The sequence below is a fragment of the Barbus barbus genome, assembly GCF_936440315.1.
Source record: "Barbus barbus genome assembly, chromosome: 30".
NCBI classification, from domain to species: domain Eukaryota; kingdom Metazoa; phylum Chordata; class Actinopteri; order Cypriniformes; family Cyprinidae; genus Barbus; species Barbus barbus.
In genome coordinates this window covers 13,769,522-13,789,616 of record NC_136758.1, presented here as the reverse complement: position 1 = coordinate 13,789,616, position 20,095 = coordinate 13,769,522, and the positions used below count along the sequence as shown (strand labels likewise).

The following is a 20,095-nucleotide window of genomic DNA, read 5'->3' as shown; positions in this document are numbered from 1 at the left end:
GAATCTGTCTGAAAATGCATACCAGATAAAAAAAGACCAGTTAATTGTTTGGAACTATACACCGTGCTTAAAAAAAATTGAAGAGGACTGTTTTTTAGCATGATTCCTTGCATGTCATGTAAATATACACTGAATGTGCACCCACAATAGCCTTTGAAAAAGCCTTTCTTCAGGGGCCTTGAACTGCAAACTTACTAACACTTAATTGTGCCTGATCTTTTAAACAACCAAGCCATGAGCTTTTTAACTAAACTCCATAATTTTGCAAAGGTCACAATCATTATCAATTTCTTTACTGTTTTTTAGACTCAACCAATTGAGTCCAAAACAAATTCTCCAAACAATTTTCAATTACTATACACTTAAAAAGCACTCAATCCACTACAGTAATTTTACAACTTATGCCAGGAACACTTGGCATAGATGTGCTTGCTACTGTGGCTATAATAACTGTTTTACACATTTTATTGCATGCTATGATAAAATATTAAATTTTTAACCTTTCATAAAAGCTGTAAGGAAAAATCATTTTGTTATTGCCAGAGCCATAGAAATACCTCTTTTTTAAAAAAAGACAATGACTGCCCATCAGTATATAGGCCAATTACAACAATGTTCTTTCATCTGAATGCTTCAGTGTGTGGACATGTTTCACTAATATCCCAGATTTATGAAAAAAAATGCAATACCATATTTGAACCCTATACAAGACTGTGAGTGTTACTTCTGTGTTCAGTATGTATTTGAAAGATACGCATTGTTTAGAATGCAAAAGGTTGTATGTAAAAAGTGGTGTTTTGTGATGTGCACAAAGATGTCAATCCTTTATGAAACTGGAATCTTAGCAAATGTCAGTTATACTGAAAAATGCTTTACTAGAAAGAACATCCTTTTTATATTCAGATTGATTTAATGTTACTTCATCAAGGCCAGCGGATGTGTACTTGACATTGTCAAAGCATCTTAAAAAACAAAGTGCCAAAATGTAAGAATGATTTTGTGCCAAAAAATGTTTTTCCCTGAAATTATGCAGCTGTATTATAAAACCTGCTGGTGTGGAACTACTGTTGTTTATAGCCTGTGCGTAAAGTCAGATTTGAAGTTGTCTGAAGATAAACTATGATGAAGATCAATAAAAATTAAAATATTTTTAATTGAGGTTATACTGGTTATTTCTATTTCTGACTTTATTTGGTGGTTTTTAGCTCACAACAGGTTGAAAATTAAAAACCTCAGCTTCATTTACATTTATGCATTTAGCAGACGCTTTTATCCAAAGCGACTTGCATTGCATTCAAGGTACAGTTTTTACTTTTTTTTTTTTTTTTACCATCTCTTGCTTTCCCTGGGAATCGAACCCATAACCTTGGCGTTGCTAGTGCCATGCTCTACTATTTGAGCTACAGGAAAGCCATGTTATGCATTTATATGCATAACACGGCATTTGCATGGCATTTAAAATAAAATTGTTCTAACCTACTATTACTGAAGGGGGAGAAGTATATATAAAAAAAAAATCATGCTTTATTTTCATTCCCACAAAAAAAATGTAAAACTATTTTATTGCTGAATGTTCATGTCAGATGGGATAGTGTCCTTTTCAAATATAAGGAATTTAAAAAAAAATGCACCGCAGTACTGACTAAGAAATCCTCAACGTTTAAATTAAAAGAAATTAAAAAGTCATTTTGAATTCACACTGAATATAATCAGTAAACAAAGGAATATTAAAAAAAAAAAAAACAATCCTTATATATCAAGTACCAAATGATGCATGAATACATCTGAGTTTAGTTTAATCCTGAAGCCAGTCTTCTTTAGCCCAGTCAGGCATTTTGGTGGAGTATTCAAAGTCAGGTCCTTTGTAGCGTACTGCATGTAGGTACATAATCAAGTCCTTCTCCGTTGGGTCAGGTCGCACAATTTTACACTCGCCACATAAATTATCTCTGACAAAAGCATTCGATTTTGCAGTTCTGGAGGCTTCATCTGATACCGAACCCTCTTCTTTATGAGCACCATTCAGCTCCCTCTCAATCTCAGCAGCAGATTTGTGTTCTTGACTACCTTCTGCCTTCACTTCCTCCTGGGTCAATATACAGGAAATGTCATCAGATGCAACACCACTCGACTCAGGTGCAGTTATTTGGTCATTGTGTTCTTGAGCACCATCACTACATTCTGTCTTTGGCCCTTGCTTTCCTGAGACCTCTTCATCAGGCAAATCCAACAAGTGCAGACTCTCCTTTGAACGATGCTCTTCTATAAGAGCTTCTAGAAGCTCTTCGTCACTCATTCCCACTAGCCCTCCTTTGGCTCTGTTTGGACCCCATGCAGAAGACCCATAGATAGGATCATTGAGGATTGGAAAGCCAAGGAACTGAAGATGAACACGAATCTGGTGCGTACGTCCTGTGAGAGGCAGACAGCGGACCACACTAGAGCGCCCGTTATAGCTTAGTCTCTGGAAAACTGTGCGGGATTCTTTGCCTTTGGGATCCACCCTACAGAGGCCCACGCGGAAGGACACTACCAGGATGGGTTCCTCACACACCACCTCACGCTCTGGAAACTCCCCTTCCACACGACACACATACTCCTTCTCTAACTGTGAGAAAAAGAAAAGTACAGTTAAAATCTGCATAAAATTAAAATTCACCTTATCTATACATGTTATAGACCTTTGTCTGACAATTCCTGACTTTTAGAGATTGCATGCACTGTGTCATTTCTAGCTAATATTTTAGTATAGAGACCTCCACATGACATGCAGGGGTAAAAAAAAAAAAAGGTTAAATAAATGAATAAAACATGGCCATATATTATGTTGAGGAAGCAGATTCTTAATTTGTGGCCACAATATTACATTTTCCTTCCATTTATTTCATTCATGCTTAAAAATATAGTGAAATGTAAAAAAATCAAAATAATACATTAATAATTCACTTTACAAACAGACAAATATCTATCTATATAGATATACACACACACACACACACATACACATACATACAAATAAAACTTGAATTCATGTTAAGAATGTTATTTAATTATAACAAAACACACAGCTGATATTTAAATGTGAGTTTTAAAACAATTAGGAAAAAGCAGTGTTATTGCTTTTCTTAACCCATTTTCCAAATGTTTTTCTTTATCCTTTTGCCAAATGCTTTTCTATCCATTTTTCAATTAAGTTGAAGAATTTGTACAGTTTACATGGGAACAAGTTTAAGACATGTCTCTTTGATGCACAGGCAAATGTTTTTAGAAGATTTTAGCCCAAAGTCAAAGTTTACATATGTAATATATATTTAAACTAAATCAAGACATCAATGACCATATAAAGCAGATGTGTCTTCAAGGTTACATTTGCGTAAGCATAACTGTATTATGAGAAGCATATGTATTTCAAATATTGCAACATTTCTCCACACATTATACTAGTAGCCATGCCTGGTTTTATGGAGGGTGTGTCATAAATTCAGTATAAAGTTGGTTGGTTACTTCCATGTGTGATCATTTTTTTACTTGATTTTCCAAAAAATAAATTTGTAAATGCTTTATAAAAATGCAATTTAAATGGTTGCAATTATTACATTTAAACAAATTAAATAAACTGAATTTAATGTCTGTTTACTTGTCAATTTGAAAAGTGCATTTCTATTTTTTATTTTTAAATGAATAAGTGATTTTTTTCCATTTTATTTTCAAAGCGACACTCCGTTTTCCTCAAGTCTGTGGGGTCAGCGAACCCCTTACACCACCACTGTAAGCAGATTTCAACAACTGCAAACTGTGACTGACAGAATGCAGAATTTTTAAGACTGTACACCAAATGTGTGTCATTCCGAAAGTCTGTCTTACCCGTCTCTCACGAACCATCGCATCCAGTTTTTTGGAGACCTCGAGTGTACGAGCAAACAGCAGCACCCCTGAGGTGAGGCGGTCCAGCCGATGTACTGTGTGGAGGCCACTAAGGCCTTTCTCCTTTCCCAAAATGAAAATGACAGTATTGTGACGGTAGCGGCCACAGGGATGCACAGGAAGTGAGGCGGGTTTATCCACCACCACCACTTCACCATCATCCACCAGAACCTCCAAGGGCTTCCCATTCACAGGGGGCTCATGACGATGCACTGTGTTCCTCATAAAGTCATTGTTCTAGAAGAGCAAAACACAAGTAAACAAACCAGCACACATAAAGTGACAGTCTATGAGTGTTGTCACGTGATGTCTTACCTTTAATATAATATTCAGGTCATCCACTGGCGTTTCATTCAACTTAATACGCCCTTCTTTGACAGCCTTATTGTAGTAATCCAGAGACTCCGCCCGGAATTCACTCTTAAAAACCTCTAGTAGTGTTTTACCAATCCAGCGTCCCTTACAGTAAGTTGTAAAATCAAAATAATAAGGATACACTTTGCGAAGACCGCCTTCAAAATAGTAGGAGGTTTCCGCAAAATGTTCTTGATTGAAACTCACACCCGGGTTGCGTTTCTGTGGAGGAGGCACGTACCGCTCTCCGCGACGCAGCTGTTTCCCGAACTTCTTCTGCTTCTTGCGGTCGCCTTGTTTCGCTGCCTTATCTGTCTCCTCGCTTTTACGTTTACCGCGGTTTGTTCTAACAGTGCTGTCTTCTTCAACTGTGGCATCTTTAGTGTCCATGGCGTGCGCTGCAGCGTAGGACTGTTGTTTTGAGAAGTTCAAGTTTATGAAGGACACTTGCGCTGTCCGAAGCGTTCCCAGAGTTTTAATACTCACGTTTGTGTTCCGATACAAGTCTCTCAGAAAATGACTGTTTCCTTTTTTTTCCAACGCATTTAAACATGCTGCAACCTTACCCTTCACGCATCTGAAACATGCCATCCAGCGGCTCAGAGACAGAACTGTTTCCGTCTTGGGTTGATGACGTCATGTGCTTACGAATTATTTGTGGTGTAAAGTTTTTGTAACAAAAAACAAAAAAGCATTGAAAACATGTAATGCTCTCAAAGCATTGAAATTTATGTAATTTTCATCCTTTATTTTTTTCTCTCTTTTTGTTTTCTCTCTCTGGCAGCTAATGTTAATTTCAGAATCCGAATTAGAATGAGCTTTATTGGCCAGGTATGTTTACACACACGAGGAATTTGTTATAGTGACTGAAGCTCCACAGTGCAACAGGGCAGGACACAGATAATAAAAGAATAATATACAAATATACAAATGGGCAATGTACAAAAAGCAAAAAACACAATATATAATATAGACAATTGTGTATAGTTATGATATGTGCAAATTTGAAATGAAAAAAATAAATATGTGTGGTGAATAAATAATGTATAATAGTGTTCCACGTGTATTGTCAAGTGTTCATGAGATTGATTGCCTGAGGGAAGAAACTGTTCCTGTGTCTGGTCGTTCTGGTGCTCAGAGCTCTGTAGCGTCGACCAGACGGTAACAGTTCAAAGAGGGAGTGTGCTGGATGTGAGGGGTCCAGAGTGATTTTTCCAGCCCTTTTGCTCACTCTGGATAAATACAGTTCTTGGAGAGTGGGAAAAGTTGTACCAATGATTCGCTCAGCAGTCCGGACTACCCTCTGTAGTCTTCTGAGGTCAGATTTGGTAACTGAGCTGAAACAGACAGTTATTGAAGTGCAGAGGATGGATTCAATGATGGCAGAGTACAACTGTTTCAGCAGCTCCTGTGGCAGGTTGAACTTCCTCAGCTGGCGAAGGAAGTACAACCTCTGCTGGGCCTTTTTCACAATAGAGTCAGTGTGAATGGTCCCACCTCAGGTCCTGAGAAATTGTGGTGCCCAGGAATCTGAATGCCTCCACTGCAGTCACAGTGCTGTTCATGATGGTGGGGGGGGGGGGGGGGGGGGAGCAGGGGGGTTTCTCCTGAAGTCCACTATCATCTCCACAGTTTTGAGCATGTTAAGCTCCAGGTTGTTGAGACTGCACCAGACAGCCAGCTCCTTAACCTCCTGTCTGTAAGCAGACTCATCACCATCCTGGATGAGGCCGATCAGTGTGGTGTCGTCTGCAAACCTCAGGAGATTGACAGAGGGGTCTTTAGAGGTGCAGTCGTTGGTGTAGAGGGAGAAGAGCAGTGGGGAGAGAACGAGTCAGGAGATTCACATTTGATCATGTGAATAATACCTCTTGTTTTTGCAGCATTTAATCAAAAAAGCATTAAAAAAAGTAAAGTTTTTGTATCTACTTTTATTCTACACACTTTCGCAGGCCTAATTAAATGTATTACATAAGTATTTGTATAATTTTTTGTTGCTTCCCATTTTTGTATGGTTTCTTTCCATTTTTTGTAACTTGATCAATTTTTGAGTTATTTTCATGTGCAGATTTGCTGAAGTTGGAACACAACAATAATAGCTATTGTTGAACACATGAAGTGTTCATTTGCAAAAACAGATAACTCTTGTTTTTAACAATTTTCAAAAATCAAGTTTTTTCATTGTGCATTCCAATTAACCTCAAACTGCAGTTGGGTTATTTTGATTAGGTTAAAAAATGACTAAAAAAATCAGCTAATTAACAAAATAAAAACATGATTTTTGAAAATCTTTTTTTTTTTTTTGCAAATAAACTTTTCACATGTTATCTTTTCACAAGAAGAATACATTTTTACCTTGTTTTGTCACAAATATTTCTTCCTAATGACACTGGCATACCTCTTCACAAGATTTTCTTTTTTTTCTACATATTTTAATGAATTTCTATGTATTTATATATATATTTCATAATTCTTGGCAAGGATAAAAAATGTAGTTTAAGGTAGTTCAGAAATCACACATCATAGTATACTGAGCTTTATTAATTTGATTAAAAAAAAACACAAAGACTTATACTGTTTACATTTAATTGTGTACACAATTAAATTTCTACATTTAATGTGTAGATTAATATACATTTTTTCACATTAATTAAAATTAAACAAATCAAATTACACAGTCGATTAGACAACAGCAACACTTCAACTCAAATTCTGACTCCATGCACAGACTACAAAAGAAAGAGAATACGTTACTCATTTTTTAATTTCATTAGCTAAAATAATTTTTGTTACCCATTTATTCAAGCCTTGGCATATAACTTAGTAGTGAGACATCAAAATGATTCATCAAAAGGTAGCACGGTAGCAGTTATATTTCCACATATAACTGTACTCTATTTCGATTGCTTTTTGCTGTATAGTATGTTAAAACTGAACACATGGCCACTTATGAAGCTACTGAGCTCATAAGCCTTACATATGGAAGTTCTTGCTCACAGTTTAAGCATGTGAAGAGACACCTCCTCAGAAATGACAGCATTCGTTTCAGTCCTCTAGCAGTCGCTGCATTTGAACTTCAGTTTTAAGTCAAGAATCTGAATGATGGAGCCATGTGTGTTGCTAGGCAGCAGGTGGAGATAGGATGGGAGGCTTTCCCTCAGCCCTAAGGGCTTTCTGAACCACAGCACCAGCGCCATCTCCTGCAGGGGCAACCATACTGCAATCAGAGCTCATCACTGGGAAGAGAAACAAATCAACAGCCACACAGTTGTGATGAGCTCCAGTGCAATAGAAATCACTCTATTCTGCTTTATCTCACAAGGACTGGATGCATACCCTGGCCACTGGCGGTGTTTGTCTGTCAGTGGGACGTAAACCACACCCATCAGCCCTTTCCTGAGGAAAGTGCCATCGCTCTGACGGTCATACTGCTCCAGAACTTGGCTTCCACCCTCTGGGCCCACAGGCAAAACAAGTCTCCCACCTGGTTTCAACTGTTCCAGGAGCTGTTGATGCATATGTTTAAATAAGACTACTGCAGGCTATGTGAGCAACAATTAAGTCTAATTCATTATGTGCATACAGCTTTAGGGAGTGTAGGAGCTGCTGCTCCAACGTGAATGGCATCATAGGGGGCTTCATCAGGATAGCCCAACCGTCCATCACCCACTGCAAGGGGAAAAAAAACATTTCACAATAACAAGTTGTCATAAACAGGTCCGATGAGAATGTTTGTGCTTCATTGTACAAGAAAAAAAAACAATAATTATTTAACAAATTATTTTAATCACTCACCCACTAATTTAATTCGTCCAGAGGCAAGTAATTCTGGATCATCTGCCTGGACATTTTTCACAGCGGCTTGCACCAGCTCATCTATGTGGTCAATTCCCACTACTTTTCCAGAGGGCCCTACCTGCAGAATAAACATAGCAAAATATATTCAACAGGAATCAGTGCATCCAATTAAATAATTATGTAAAATAATTTAAGAATCCAAATAAAGATGATGTTTAGATTTTACTGTATGTAATTTTGTTATATAGATTTGTGGTCTTGTTTATTTTGTAAAATTTGAATTATCGTTCAGTAAGGTTATTATGCTCATCAAGGCTGCGTTTATTTGATCAAAAATACAGAATAAAAACTAATTTTGTGAAATATTTTTGCAATTTAAAATAACAGTTTTCTATTTTACTATACTTTAAAATATAATTTATTCATGTGAAGCAAAGCTGAATTTTCAGCATCATTACTACAGGCTTCAGTGTCACATGATCCCACAGAAATCATTCTAATATGCTGATTTATTATCAATGCTGGAAACAGTCGTGCTACTTAATATTTTTTAGGACTTGCGATAATTTTTTCCGGATTCTTTGATAAATAGAAAGTTAAAAAGAACAGCGTTTATTTAAAAAAAAAAAGTATATACATATATATATATATATATATATATATATATATATATATATATATATATATATATATATATATATATATACACACACACTAGTTTATCTTGTACTTTCATCCCACACATCAATGAATGACTTGGGTGTGCGAGGCATATTTCTTATTGAGTTCAAAAATGTGAAAAAACACAATGTTTAAACAACAACAACAACAACAAATATATATATATATTAAAAACATGCATGAAATGCTGAAAAAACACAGCACTCACCATTCTGGCAAAACATGCACTGAGATATCCACTTCCTGAACCCACATCCAAGGCTGAAGCTCCTTCTGTTAACTTGTCACTGAGGATCTCAAGAGCATGTGCATGCTACACAACAAATTATTCATTATAGTATATTAAATATAACAGTCACACCTATTTCAGAGGAGTTTGTCTGACCTACCATATGAGGGGCACTGATTGTAGCCTTGTATCCTTTGTAGAAAAAACACACATACACAATGTGAGTGAAAAATAGCTATGCTTTTTTTTCCAGTTTTCTTCATATTTTCAAACCAATATGCCTGCTGAAGTATGAAATTCACCTATGGACTGGGGAGAGTCAGCATAAGGGTGGTCCCTGGAATAAATCCCTCTATCAGTGGCAAGCATGGCATTAAAAACTCTGTCACTGCGGATAACTCCATGATCTGTCACAGAATGACAACATTAAACTCTTTACTACTGAATCTATGTCCATTAAATGACATTTGCGTACTGAGTTGTACAATAACATCTAAGTATTGTTTTTATATCACTATCTATCTACTAACCTCTTAAGCGGGTGATGAGTTCTATATGTGTTTTGCCACTAGAGATCCATGCCATGGTTCTGGAGAGCAGCAAACCCATAGGGACCGCTACTGCTGCTAGTCTGAGCACGGTCTGCATTGCCTAACAAGCTGAGCCTGCAACAAATGATGTTTGGATTACAACAACTACCAAGTTAGGACAGTCTGTAAACTCACTCTGACATACACCTGTCCTGAGTCTTACCCCGCTGAAAAAGAACCAACTTAAACCACTTTTACTTTGTCAAGTTGGTCTTCAAAGTCCCTGAAACCCCCTGAAACCCCCTAAAATCCAGCTAACTCAGCAGCAGCCTTAACAAGCTGGGAGACTAACTAAAAGCAGCAAACCTAAACTAATTTAAAATGTTTTTTCCAAAAGGGTAAACTTTTGTAAAAAAAAATAAAAATAAATAATAATACATGCACTTAAGTTTGTGTAAACTAAACAAAACCAAAAAAGTAACTGAATTTGTGATGCACATCTCTGGATCTACCTGTCTTTGGATGTCAAACCACTGATGCATCCAACATGCGTCCTTGATTCAGGTCAACAAACGTGAGAATCGGACCTAACCTAAATTTCACACGCCGAACACCACATAGACAGTGAAATAACAAAATATTAGTATATACGCAACAAACTGGGCTTTAAAAATGTTGTACGTAGTTTTTTTTTACGCACAACCATAACTATCCCTGAGCAACATGCAGCGTCGCGTGCACAAGTTTGGAGAATACTGTTTTAAAATGGTAACAGAGACTAAATGGGTGTATATGAATTACAAGTACATAACTGTCAAGACGGAACAAAAACCTTACTTGTAAATTTCGACCCGATGCCAACGTGCTGAAGAAGTAAACGGAAGTAGCGTTTCTAAACACATCTCAACGACCAATCACAATCACGGAATTATTGATGGACACGTGTAACGGCCAATCAAATTCGGTGGGTAATCCCTGCCGGTTACGTGGGTCTCAGCAACAGTGAAGGCAAAGCAAGACAAAAGGATGAGTTTTACATGCTAATGCTTGTATTTCCACCCCTTTTTAATATATCCTTTTAGTCTGAGGTGTATTGAGAACATTGTACTTTAAGGTAAGCACTACTATGTTAATTTAATGACTGATAATTGTATACTGCTCCATTATATGGCTTTGCTTGAGACCTAGTAATGTCAACAAACATTAAGACTTTTGATAACGTTACCTTCTGATGTAAACAACGAGTAATGGATCGCTGTTCAAATAAAAAAAAAAATCCCTTTATACAAACCTGACTTTTCATTTTTAAATCACGAATGTTGATGTGTTTACAACACTCATGTCGCTGCAGATTGTTTATAACTGATTCTTCATTAAAATTAATGCTTTAATTACTAGAAACGTGATGATTGACGACTTTGAAACCCATGCGGTCCGATCTAGTGGAGAACTGTGGTCTGAGATCTGCTCCAGTCTGCCAGAGCCTCAGGAACAGGATGGTGGAAAGTTTACAGACTCATTTGAGCCTTCCTCTCCAGGAAACCCTCAAACCAACTCTCCCAGAGCCTCTTTCTGCCCCTGGGAACCAATGGCTGACTCTGAGGTTTACATTGCCAGTTTAGGTACAGGAAATTACATTTGATAAGCATGTTATTTAATACGACTGTTGATTTGGTTTCTAAGAGCATGTTATGTTGCTACAGAAAATCGATTGAAGAGGATAAAGGGACAATCGAATGAAGTAACATCAAGGGAAATGCTCTGTTCCTTGTCTCAGGCTAAAAAGGAATGCTGGGATAGATTCCTTCATGATGCGCAAACCTCTGAATTGTTCCAGGAAGGGAACTTTGATCAGAGGTAAGAATGAGATCTATTGCTCTCAGGGATCTTGAACTATTCAGTCTCACTTATGTCTGCAAATGGGATAATTGTCTACACGTATTATAAAAATGTATTTTTTTTTAATAAATGTTCCTTTTAACTTTCTATTTGTCAAAGAATCCTGATTACATGTATCCATAAAATATTAAGGAGCACATTGATGATGATAACAAGAAATGTTTCTTGAGCAGCAAATCGGCATATAAGAATGATTTCTAAAAGATCATGTGGCACTGAAGACTGGAATAATGATGATGAAAAATTCAGCTTTGCCAGCACAGAAATAAATTCCATTTGAAAATGTTTTCAAATATAAAACGCTTATTTTAAATAAAATTTCACAATATTACTGTATTTTTGATCAAATAAATAGAGCCTTAAGCATAGAAGTCTTTCAAAATAAATATATATATATATATGTATATGTGTGTTATATATAACATTAATGAATGTAAAATAAAATAAAATAAATAGGGTCATTAATGGAATAATTTTGTGATGTTGGCTCTTACTTTGCCTTTTTTATACTTTTTAGAAGCATTCTCCCCACACCAGACTGGTCCAGCATATATATATTTTCTACAATTTCTCACTGGAGTGATCTACTTTAGATTACACAATAAGGTGTCAGGGGAAGGTCAGGACTCTGACTTGACCAGTCTAAAATACTTAATTTATTCTGCTTGAATTGCGCTGTTGTTGACTTACTCTTGGATTGCGTCTGTGACCCAACATTACCCATAGCAAGTGTGCAAAATATGCTTGCAGCTGCTTAGCCAGATAAGAAGCCCAGCCCGGAGAGAGTAGCGAATGGTGATGATACCTTACCAGCTCGTTGATGGTCCTGAGGTCCTCTGAAGTTGCAATATTTTATGTAGAATAGTGAGATTTTTTTTTTTCATTAATGACCTTGATTAGGCTATTATTCAGAGCTCTAGGTAAATTTCAAAAGATTAATTTTCTATGTGCTGATTATTTAAAGGCATTTATTTCTGTGGTTAAATTAATCTAATCAGCTCTTTGGTTTGTGTGTAATTAGTCGGTCTTGTCTATCCTGCAGTGCTTTGGAGCAGTTCAAGCGCTGGCTGTCTCCTGAAAGCGTGGCCATCAACGCAGAAGAGCTGGAGTACCTTCTCTTGCCCACACAGAACAGTGAGGCTCCTGCCAACTCAACCCAAACTGACAAGCCATGTGATGAGGAAGAGTGCCCGAGCCCAGAGAAATAACCATATCACCGCAATAACTGACCAGCAGTGTTAGGGGAATTAAGAGTATATGAGGTCTTCTTGTGGAGTATTGCGATCATTCGATTCACAGATTTCTATTAAGTTGTCTTTGATTTGTGCATGTCTCTCAATCTGGTTTCAACTCGAGATTCATTATCGTATCCTCATATTTGTAGGAATGAAAGAAATGCATGTATGAATTAAATAAAATCTTTCTTTGAGAAATTTTATTTGCCAAGTAACATGCTCTGCAAAAGCAGAAATCTGATTTGTTGAGAGAAGTACAAGCATGAAAACAACGTTTTATCATGTAACATTCCACATGTTCTCAAATGAATTTTATTTACTATTGAATTTAAATTGATTTTTTTTATATTTACTCCTTTCCTGTAGTATCGTTTATACACTAATCCAAACATACACAAACATTACATTTATAAATGCATTATTTTATGCATATTTGTATGAACTGAAAAACTGTCATTGGTCCCCTGAATTCAAATGTGAAGGTCAGTGGACTGGATGGCCACTAAACATTAATAGAGAATGTTCGGTGTAATATGCCTATTGTCTCTAAACATGTTAGTAATTGTACACTATATTCAGAAAGGATAATAAAAACTATGAAGGAGCCATAATGAGATTCTTGTGTGACCTTTGTAGTGATGCATGCTGATATCTTTGCCCAGCAGTTACCAATAGATGTTACTATTGATGAATATGGATGAGGCAGCACTCCAGGGCATTCATGTCATTATACTGTTCAAGCATCATTGCTTTGTTTCACAGTTGGTCAAATGTTTTTTTTTTATTATTTATCAAATCTTATTCTTATGCATGTCAAATTGTTAATTTTTATTGCATGAGTGCTTTATTTACTTTGACATTTTATTATTCAAATTTGTTTTATGCTTCCAGTTTCTCCTTAACACAAGTTGTTGTGTGTACAATATATTGATCAAGCTCAGTAGTTTATGCTGCCTTACAGCCCGTGATACATTATTGAACCAAGAGAAAAACAGGTTAACGTCTAGTTTAGGTGACTCATTAATTTATGTATTCTTACTTTACTAATGCAAAGAATATTTAAATAATACGAAACTATGCCTAATTAAAAAGCATGTTGGACATTAGCATTTGACGACCAAGTATTGTGCATTTGCAAGTTTTCATTTTATTTTAAATTGTACTTTATTGAATAAATGCCTTAAATTATATATTTTTTGTTCTTATTTTATTTAATGCAATTAGTTTTATTTATTTTATTACATTTATTCATTTAGCCGATGGGAAGGTCTGTGAAATCATGTTGGAGCAATGCAATAGTTTTCCTAGCATTATATAAGAAGGCTGGTCGTTACTGAAGATTCCTCACATTGATGTGTCGAGGGAACTCTCCAGTCATCTGTGCGCGTGTCTGGCGGCGATCTTCGCGCTCAATGGGATCGTTTTGAGGAGGAAATGTACATGGGTTGTATTTAATAAAGGCAACGTAGTGTTTTACTCGGTCTGTGAAGGAGTCTTACCTGTATCCTTAAACTAAGTGTTCTTGGATCATGCAGCATCCACTGAAGAAGTGATCAAAAGGATAAAGGTGGGCAAAATGTTTTAGCTTAAACTGAAACAATGCTGTGTTGAAAAATGTTTAAATTGGCACGCTAATTGAATTGCACAGAGCGATATTAAATGATACAAGGAATTTTTAAGATGTAGACAATTAATTAACCTAGTAGAATCAATAGGTGTCTCTAAATGTAAACATATACAGACTTACAGACGTATCTTTATTGTAAAAATATTTAACTCGGATATTATATTTAATAATTGGTATTCAATCATAATTTCATACATCGAAAAGAGTTTTTCGTCCTCTAAACTCCTCATTTATCATCAGAGGAAAGTAAGTCAGGTTTAGCTCTCATTACAGTATTGGATTGAATCTGTCTTTTAGGTTTGTGGGGACTGTTAAATGACCTCTCTAGTGCTGAGGAGAGAAGGATCTGAGTAATGTAACGGCTGTCTTCTTCATTTAGATTTGAGCTGTGCTGCTGTTCATACAGTCTGCTGGGAAGCAGCAGCAATATGTTCAGAACAGATCATACTGTAGTCTATTTAAGACTTTCGGTCTCACAATGTTCCCTGCATGTTCAGGGTGGCCATAATTGTTCATTAATAATGGAGATCCACTTAGAATGGTAATATGAATGCCTTTGGTGAACTAATCAACACAGGCCATTTCTCTTTTTGTCCTTTGTGGTTGTTTATTCAGATGTTTCATTAGACCTGTCCATAGATTATATGCCTTAATATTAACATTTTCAGTATGGGGCATGTTATCACAACTGAAACTGACATAACTTACGTTAATGGCTTTCCATGCATTTCATTTATTAAATTTGCTCAAAATAAATACACTGTTTCAGCAGCAGATTATTTTTTTCTTCTTCTTCCATTCATCCTTTACAGTGAAAACATGTAAGTCTGAGTAGCTAACATATTGTCAGGGTCCTCTAAGAGATAGAAGACACAATGTCTTCTGAAGTAGTTCAGTCTTAACCAATTTCAAAGAGACTTGTTGTCCACAAATACATACAAGTGGTTGTTCATGGAATTTTATCTCAGAGAAAAAGTGGATCCTCGGTACACCTAATGCACTGTAGCTTTCATTTAGCGAAGAAAGACTTAAGTGATTGCTATCGCAATTTGCTATTGAGTGTAATCTTGCAATAATCATACTGAAGTCAAAAATAATAACGCACAGTGCTGACATGGAATAATTTCAAGATGTTATTTGTACATCACACATTTGCTATGTTTTCTGGTATGCACACTGTAGTCTGTTTATTTAATCAGTTTATATGGAAGGTGTAGATTACTTGGCCACAAATCTTTCCTTTATATTGTAGATTAGGATTGGCCTTTCTATTCTACAGGCATAGAGTACATGACCTCTCTACTTTAAATCACACACAAATAATCCAAGTGGACATCCAATCCGGGCCGGCTTAGTGTAGTGATCTGTGCTGATATCACAGAGGGCATTTAGATCCAAGGATTTACTGAATTTGTTTCAGGGCAAAATGTTCCAGCAATACAGTGCATTTATTGTGATTTACTTTTGCTAAAGCAGTGGATCGTAATCGGCTGGTTGTGACCCAAAAATCGGTTGCAGGTCTGTTCTGACAAAACTACGGAGGGTTAAAGAAAATATGTATTTACTGTAGACCCAATCTACATTACATAAAAGTTTTCATACACAAGGATTAACATGGTTAGTGTTTTGTGTAGTGTATTATTAGCTGCCAACACATTGAAACCATTGAAATCAATTCTTTTTGAACACAAAATAGTTACATTTCTTTTTTATTCCTATTACCAGTATACACATTTATGAGTATGCAAGTAATATACAAAATTATTAATATTCATAATTAAGTCTGTTGGGCTCTGACTGGATTTTCTCAAAAATACAGTAAAAACATTAACACTGTGAAATATTACTATAAGTTAAAATAACTGTTTTCTATTTTAATATATTTAAAAAAAAAATCTTCAGTGTCACATGATCCTTCAGAAATCATTCTAATATGCTGATCTGGTGAATAAAACATTTGTTATTATTATCAATGTTGATAACTTATTGATGTTGTGATATATTTCTTCAGGATTCTTTGATGAAAGGAATGCAGCATTTATTATTCAGTCATTATTAAATCAGCGTTTATTTGAAATCTTTTGTAACATTAAGCATGTCTTTAAGTGTCACTTTTGATCAATTCAATGCATCCTTGCTGAATAAAACTTTCTAAAAAAATCTTACACCAAGTTTTAAACAGTAAAATATACATTCAGTTTCTATTTACAGTACATTTACAATGTCTTCTATTTACATGTCACTATTTTCAAACAGGTGTCAATTTTTTGTCATCATACCATGGTGGACATGGACTATCTTCATAACGAATCGTGGACAAACATGACTTTAAATGCATCTGCCTCATCGTTCAGTGGACTGCAGCTCCTGATGGACCTGAAGCCACTCTTCATTCCTTTGTATGCCATGCTCGTCCTGGTAGCCTGCTCTGGAAATCTTCTCCTCCTCATCCTCATCGGCCTGAACAAGAAACTTCACAGCACTACAAACTTCCTCATCGGTAACTTGGCCCTGGTTGACCTGGTTATGTGCCTGTTCTGCGTTCCTCTGACTGCGTTTTACGCCTTTGATGAGCGCGGTTGGGTTTTTGGCCAGTTCATGTGTCATTTTGTTACCCTGATGCAGACCGCGACTGTATTTGCGGCAGTTCTTTCATTAACTGCCATTGCGGTGGACCGATACGTGGTGGTCGCATATCCGATTCGCCGTCGTGCAGGCCGATCCTTCTGCGTGTGGTTGGTGGTCAGCATATGGCTCTGTGCGTTAGCAATGTCCACCCCAACGGCTCTGCACACGGTCTACCTGGATCTGAGTGCAACAGGTCATGAAATGGTGGTTTGTGAGGAGTTCTGGCAGGGGCAGGAGCTGAGTCGTCTAATATATTCATGTTTCTTCCTGCTTCTTTCTTATTTTGTTCCTCTAGCAGCAGTTTCCATATCCTACTGTGCAATCTCCTGCCACCTGCAACACCGAGCTACGCCTCGGCTCATAGCCGCTACACCTTCCAACCAGGAAAAGTGGGGGCGCAAGAGGCGCAAGACGTTTCGACTCCTACTGGTGTCTGTTCTGTCATTCGCATTCTCCTGGCTTCCTTTGCAGGTGGTTAACCTCATACGCGACCTGGACACCGACTTCGCCATCCTGAGCAAGAATCACGTCAATGTGATCCAGGTGTCGTGTCACTTGTTAGCCATGAGCTCGGCTTGCTACAACCCCTTCATTTATGCTTCTCTGCACAACAAGTTTCTGTCATATCTATGCCAGAACATATTTCAAAGAAGAAAACCTCATCATACTCAGAGCAGCCTCACAACCTCCAGCCGAATACTTCGTTTGAATACTTCTAGTACTCTAGCTGACATTCCCATGGTCATTAGCAAGATTTCGCAAGAATCTTCTCTCCAACACACAGATGTTGTTTCTTTAGGTTCTAGAACTGAACAGATAAATACTGTATCATGATCAAAACTGATTAGTTAAACCAATGACTCTGTTGTTAAAAGGTTAGTTCACCCTAAAATGAAAATTCTGTCATTAATTACTCACCCTCATGTTGGTCCAAACCCGTAAGACCTTTGTTCATCTTCGGAACACAAATTAAGATATTTTTGATAATATCTGAGAGCTCTCTGACCCTCCATAGACAGCAATGCAACTGAAATGTTCCCAGGTCCAGAAACGTAGCAAGGACAGAAGGGCCTTTCGCACCGCTGGAACCTTTTCATAGTACCTGAAATAATTGTGGAACTTCCCACTTTTTGGCGTGTTCGCACCGCAGGAACTAGGAACGGTTTTAGTTCTAGGAGCTCTGTTTGGAGGAACTAAATTAGCTCCTACTTCAGAGTAGGGTCTACAACAGTTCTATAGGAACTATCAGTGACGAGTGTATGCTGATTGGACAAACGCATGCGAAACACCATCTTCCATCATTTTGGAGAATACCCCAGAACGTAATCAACATAGTTTACGTTCAGCATGTGCACTTAAACAACACTGATTACGTTGATTACGTTCTGGGTATACTCTCCAAAATGTCGGAAGACGGTAACTCGGGTTTGCGCAGAAAAAGTATTCTCGTAGCTTCGTAAAATTACGGTTGAACTCCTGATGTCACACGGACAATTTTACAGATGTTCGTGCTACGTTTCTGGACCAGGGAACATTGCAGTTCCATTGCTGTCTACGGAGGGTCAGAGAGCGCTCAGATTTGATCAAAAATATCTCAGTTTGTGTTCTGAAGATGAACGAAGGATTTACGGGTTTGGAACGACATGAGGGTGAGTAATTAATGACAGAATTTCTTTCATTTTTGGGTGAACTAACGCTTTAAAGTTGTATTTACTTCATTGATTCCTGAGGAAAATGTTAAACATCTGTATCAAGTATTTCTGGTCAAATTGTTCAGATGTTATTAGCAAAAAGGTACATTTTTTTCACATGTCTTGACCTTGTAGGTGGTGCTGTGTCAAAACTACTCATGTACCCCTCTTGTCATGCTTGTGTTGATATGTACCAAGTTTAGTCTGAATATGTCGACAAGCTCTTTGTCAAATTCGTTTGAGCGTTTTTTGAGAAAGGTTTGATTAATCAGCTTGAATTTCCTAAGTTTTGTCAACATGGTTTAATGTTGATTTCTGTGAAAATAAAGCATGTTTAAAAATGTTAAATTATTTTCAGTCAAACTTTATTTTAAGTTCCAATTCTCACCACTATTAACTATGGCTTTTGCCTCAAACTCCTAATTTGCTGCTTATTAATAGTTAGTAATTTAGTTGTAAAGTTTAGGTACGGGGTATTAAGGGATCTAAAAATATGGTCATGCAGAATAAGGCATTAATATTTTCTTTATAAGTACTAAAAACAGGCAATATGCTAGTAATATGCATGCTAATAAGCATCTAGTTAATAGTGAGAATTGGTCGTTAAAATAAAGTGTTACCTTCTTTTCGTACTGTTTGTCAAAATTATGTTGCATCTAAAATGATTGTGCAAGGATTTATTCTAGCTCTGAATACACAAAGGTGGTATAAATGAAAAAAGAAAAAGCTACTGTTCACTCATTGTGTTAATGCATTCATTTAGTAGCATTGTAAGGTAATGTATTATTAATTATGTATGTCCATCTGCTTGATGTTAAGTACTGCACTCAAGTGTCCATTAGAGGTTTACTTAAAACAAAAAATACAATACAATGTAATACATCACATAATAAATTCATCACAATAAAGGTATAGCATTCCAGCCTGAAATCGAAGTATATTCTTTGAGTACACTGTTTAAACATTAAATATAAACCACTGGTTACATTTTTTTCAGTAAGGCTCCATTTGTTAACATTATAAAGCATTCATTAATCTTAGTTAATGGTTTTTTCAACATTTATTAATACATTATTAAAATCAAAAGTTGTATTTGCTAATATTATTTAATGGACCTAAACTATCATGAACTTACAATGTATTAACAATAACGAAGAATATTAAATGTATTGTTCATTGTAAATTAATGTTAGTTAATGCATTAATTAACGTTAACTAATGGGATGTTTTTGAAAAGTCTTGCCAAAATATTTTATATAAAATATTAGAATGATGAAAGGCAAGTTGTCGGGGTAACACTTTACAATAAGGTGTCATTTGTTAACATTAGATAATGTAATAATTAACATGAACGAACAATGAGCAATGCATTTATTATAATATTTATTAATGTTAGTTAATAAAAATTAACTAGTTGTTCATTGTTTGTTCACAGTGCATTAATGTTAACAAACATTTTTAGATTTGAATGCTTTAGTAAATGCTGAAATTAATATTAA

The 20,095-nt window shown here is 36.3% G+C and overlaps 4 protein-coding genes across 7 annotated transcripts; 2 read left to right on the top strand and 2 right to left on the bottom strand.

Annotated features, from left to right (window-relative positions):
* Positions 1-900: 900 nt before the first annotated feature.
* LOC306850139 (pseudouridylate synthase RPUSD2-like) lies at positions 901-4,896 on the bottom strand. Its single transcript, XM_079385596.1, has 3 exons — positions 4,240-4,896; positions 3,865-4,161; positions 901-2,608 (listed from the first exon to the last, which is right to left on the bottom strand). The coding sequence occupies exons 1-3, from the start codon at positions 4,867-4,869 to the stop codon at positions 1,796-1,798; spliced, it is 1,740 nt and encodes a 579-aa protein (XP_079241722.1). The 5' UTR covers positions 4,870-4,896; the 3' UTR covers positions 901-1,795.
* A 1,903-nt stretch (positions 4,897-6,799) lies between these two features.
* LOC306850751 (protein-L-isoaspartate(D-aspartate) O-methyltransferase-like) lies at positions 6,800-10,438 on the bottom strand. 4 transcript variants are annotated; one of them, XM_079386595.1, is made up of 10 exons: positions 10,354-10,438; positions 10,029-10,108; positions 9,517-9,651; positions 9,289-9,393; positions 9,147-9,178; positions 8,966-9,070; positions 8,074-8,194; positions 7,862-7,947; positions 7,615-7,784; positions 6,800-7,514 (listed from the first exon to the last, which is right to left on the bottom strand). In XM_079386595.1, exons 3-10 carry the CDS (start codon positions 9,632-9,634, stop codon positions 7,502-7,504), a joined length of 750 nt encoding a protein of 249 aa, XP_079242721.1. In that variant the 5' UTR covers positions 9,635-9,651; positions 10,029-10,108; positions 10,354-10,438; the 3' UTR covers positions 6,800-7,501. The 4 variants fall into 4 exon arrangements, with proteins under 4 accessions (XP_079242721.1, XP_079242722.1, XP_079242719.1 ...); XM_079386593.1 differs by having other exon boundaries at positions 6,803-7,478; XM_079386596.1 differs by lacking the exon at positions 10,029-10,108 and having other exon boundaries at positions 10,354-10,409.
* A 55-nt stretch (positions 10,439-10,493) lies between these two features.
* LOC306850750 (coiled-coil domain-containing protein 32-like) lies at positions 10,494-14,124 on the top strand. The gene is made up of 4 exons (XM_079386592.1): positions 10,494-10,630; positions 10,915-11,138; positions 11,220-11,373; positions 12,458-14,124. Exons 2-4 carry the CDS (start codon positions 10,922-10,924, stop codon positions 12,621-12,623), a joined length of 537 nt encoding a protein of 178 aa, XP_079242718.1. The 5' UTR covers positions 10,494-10,630; positions 10,915-10,921; the 3' UTR covers positions 12,624-14,124.
* A 2,433-nt stretch (positions 14,125-16,557) lies between these two features.
* Positions 16,558-17,739, top strand: prlh2r (prolactin releasing hormone 2 receptor; the record flags this gene model as incomplete). Its single annotated transcript, XM_079386088.1, has 1 exon — positions 16,558-17,739. The coding sequence occupies one exon, from the start codon at positions 16,558-16,560 to the stop codon at positions 17,737-17,739; it is 1,182 nt and encodes a 393-aa protein (XP_079242214.1).
* Between the last annotated feature and the right edge of the window lie 2,356 nt (positions 17,740-20,095).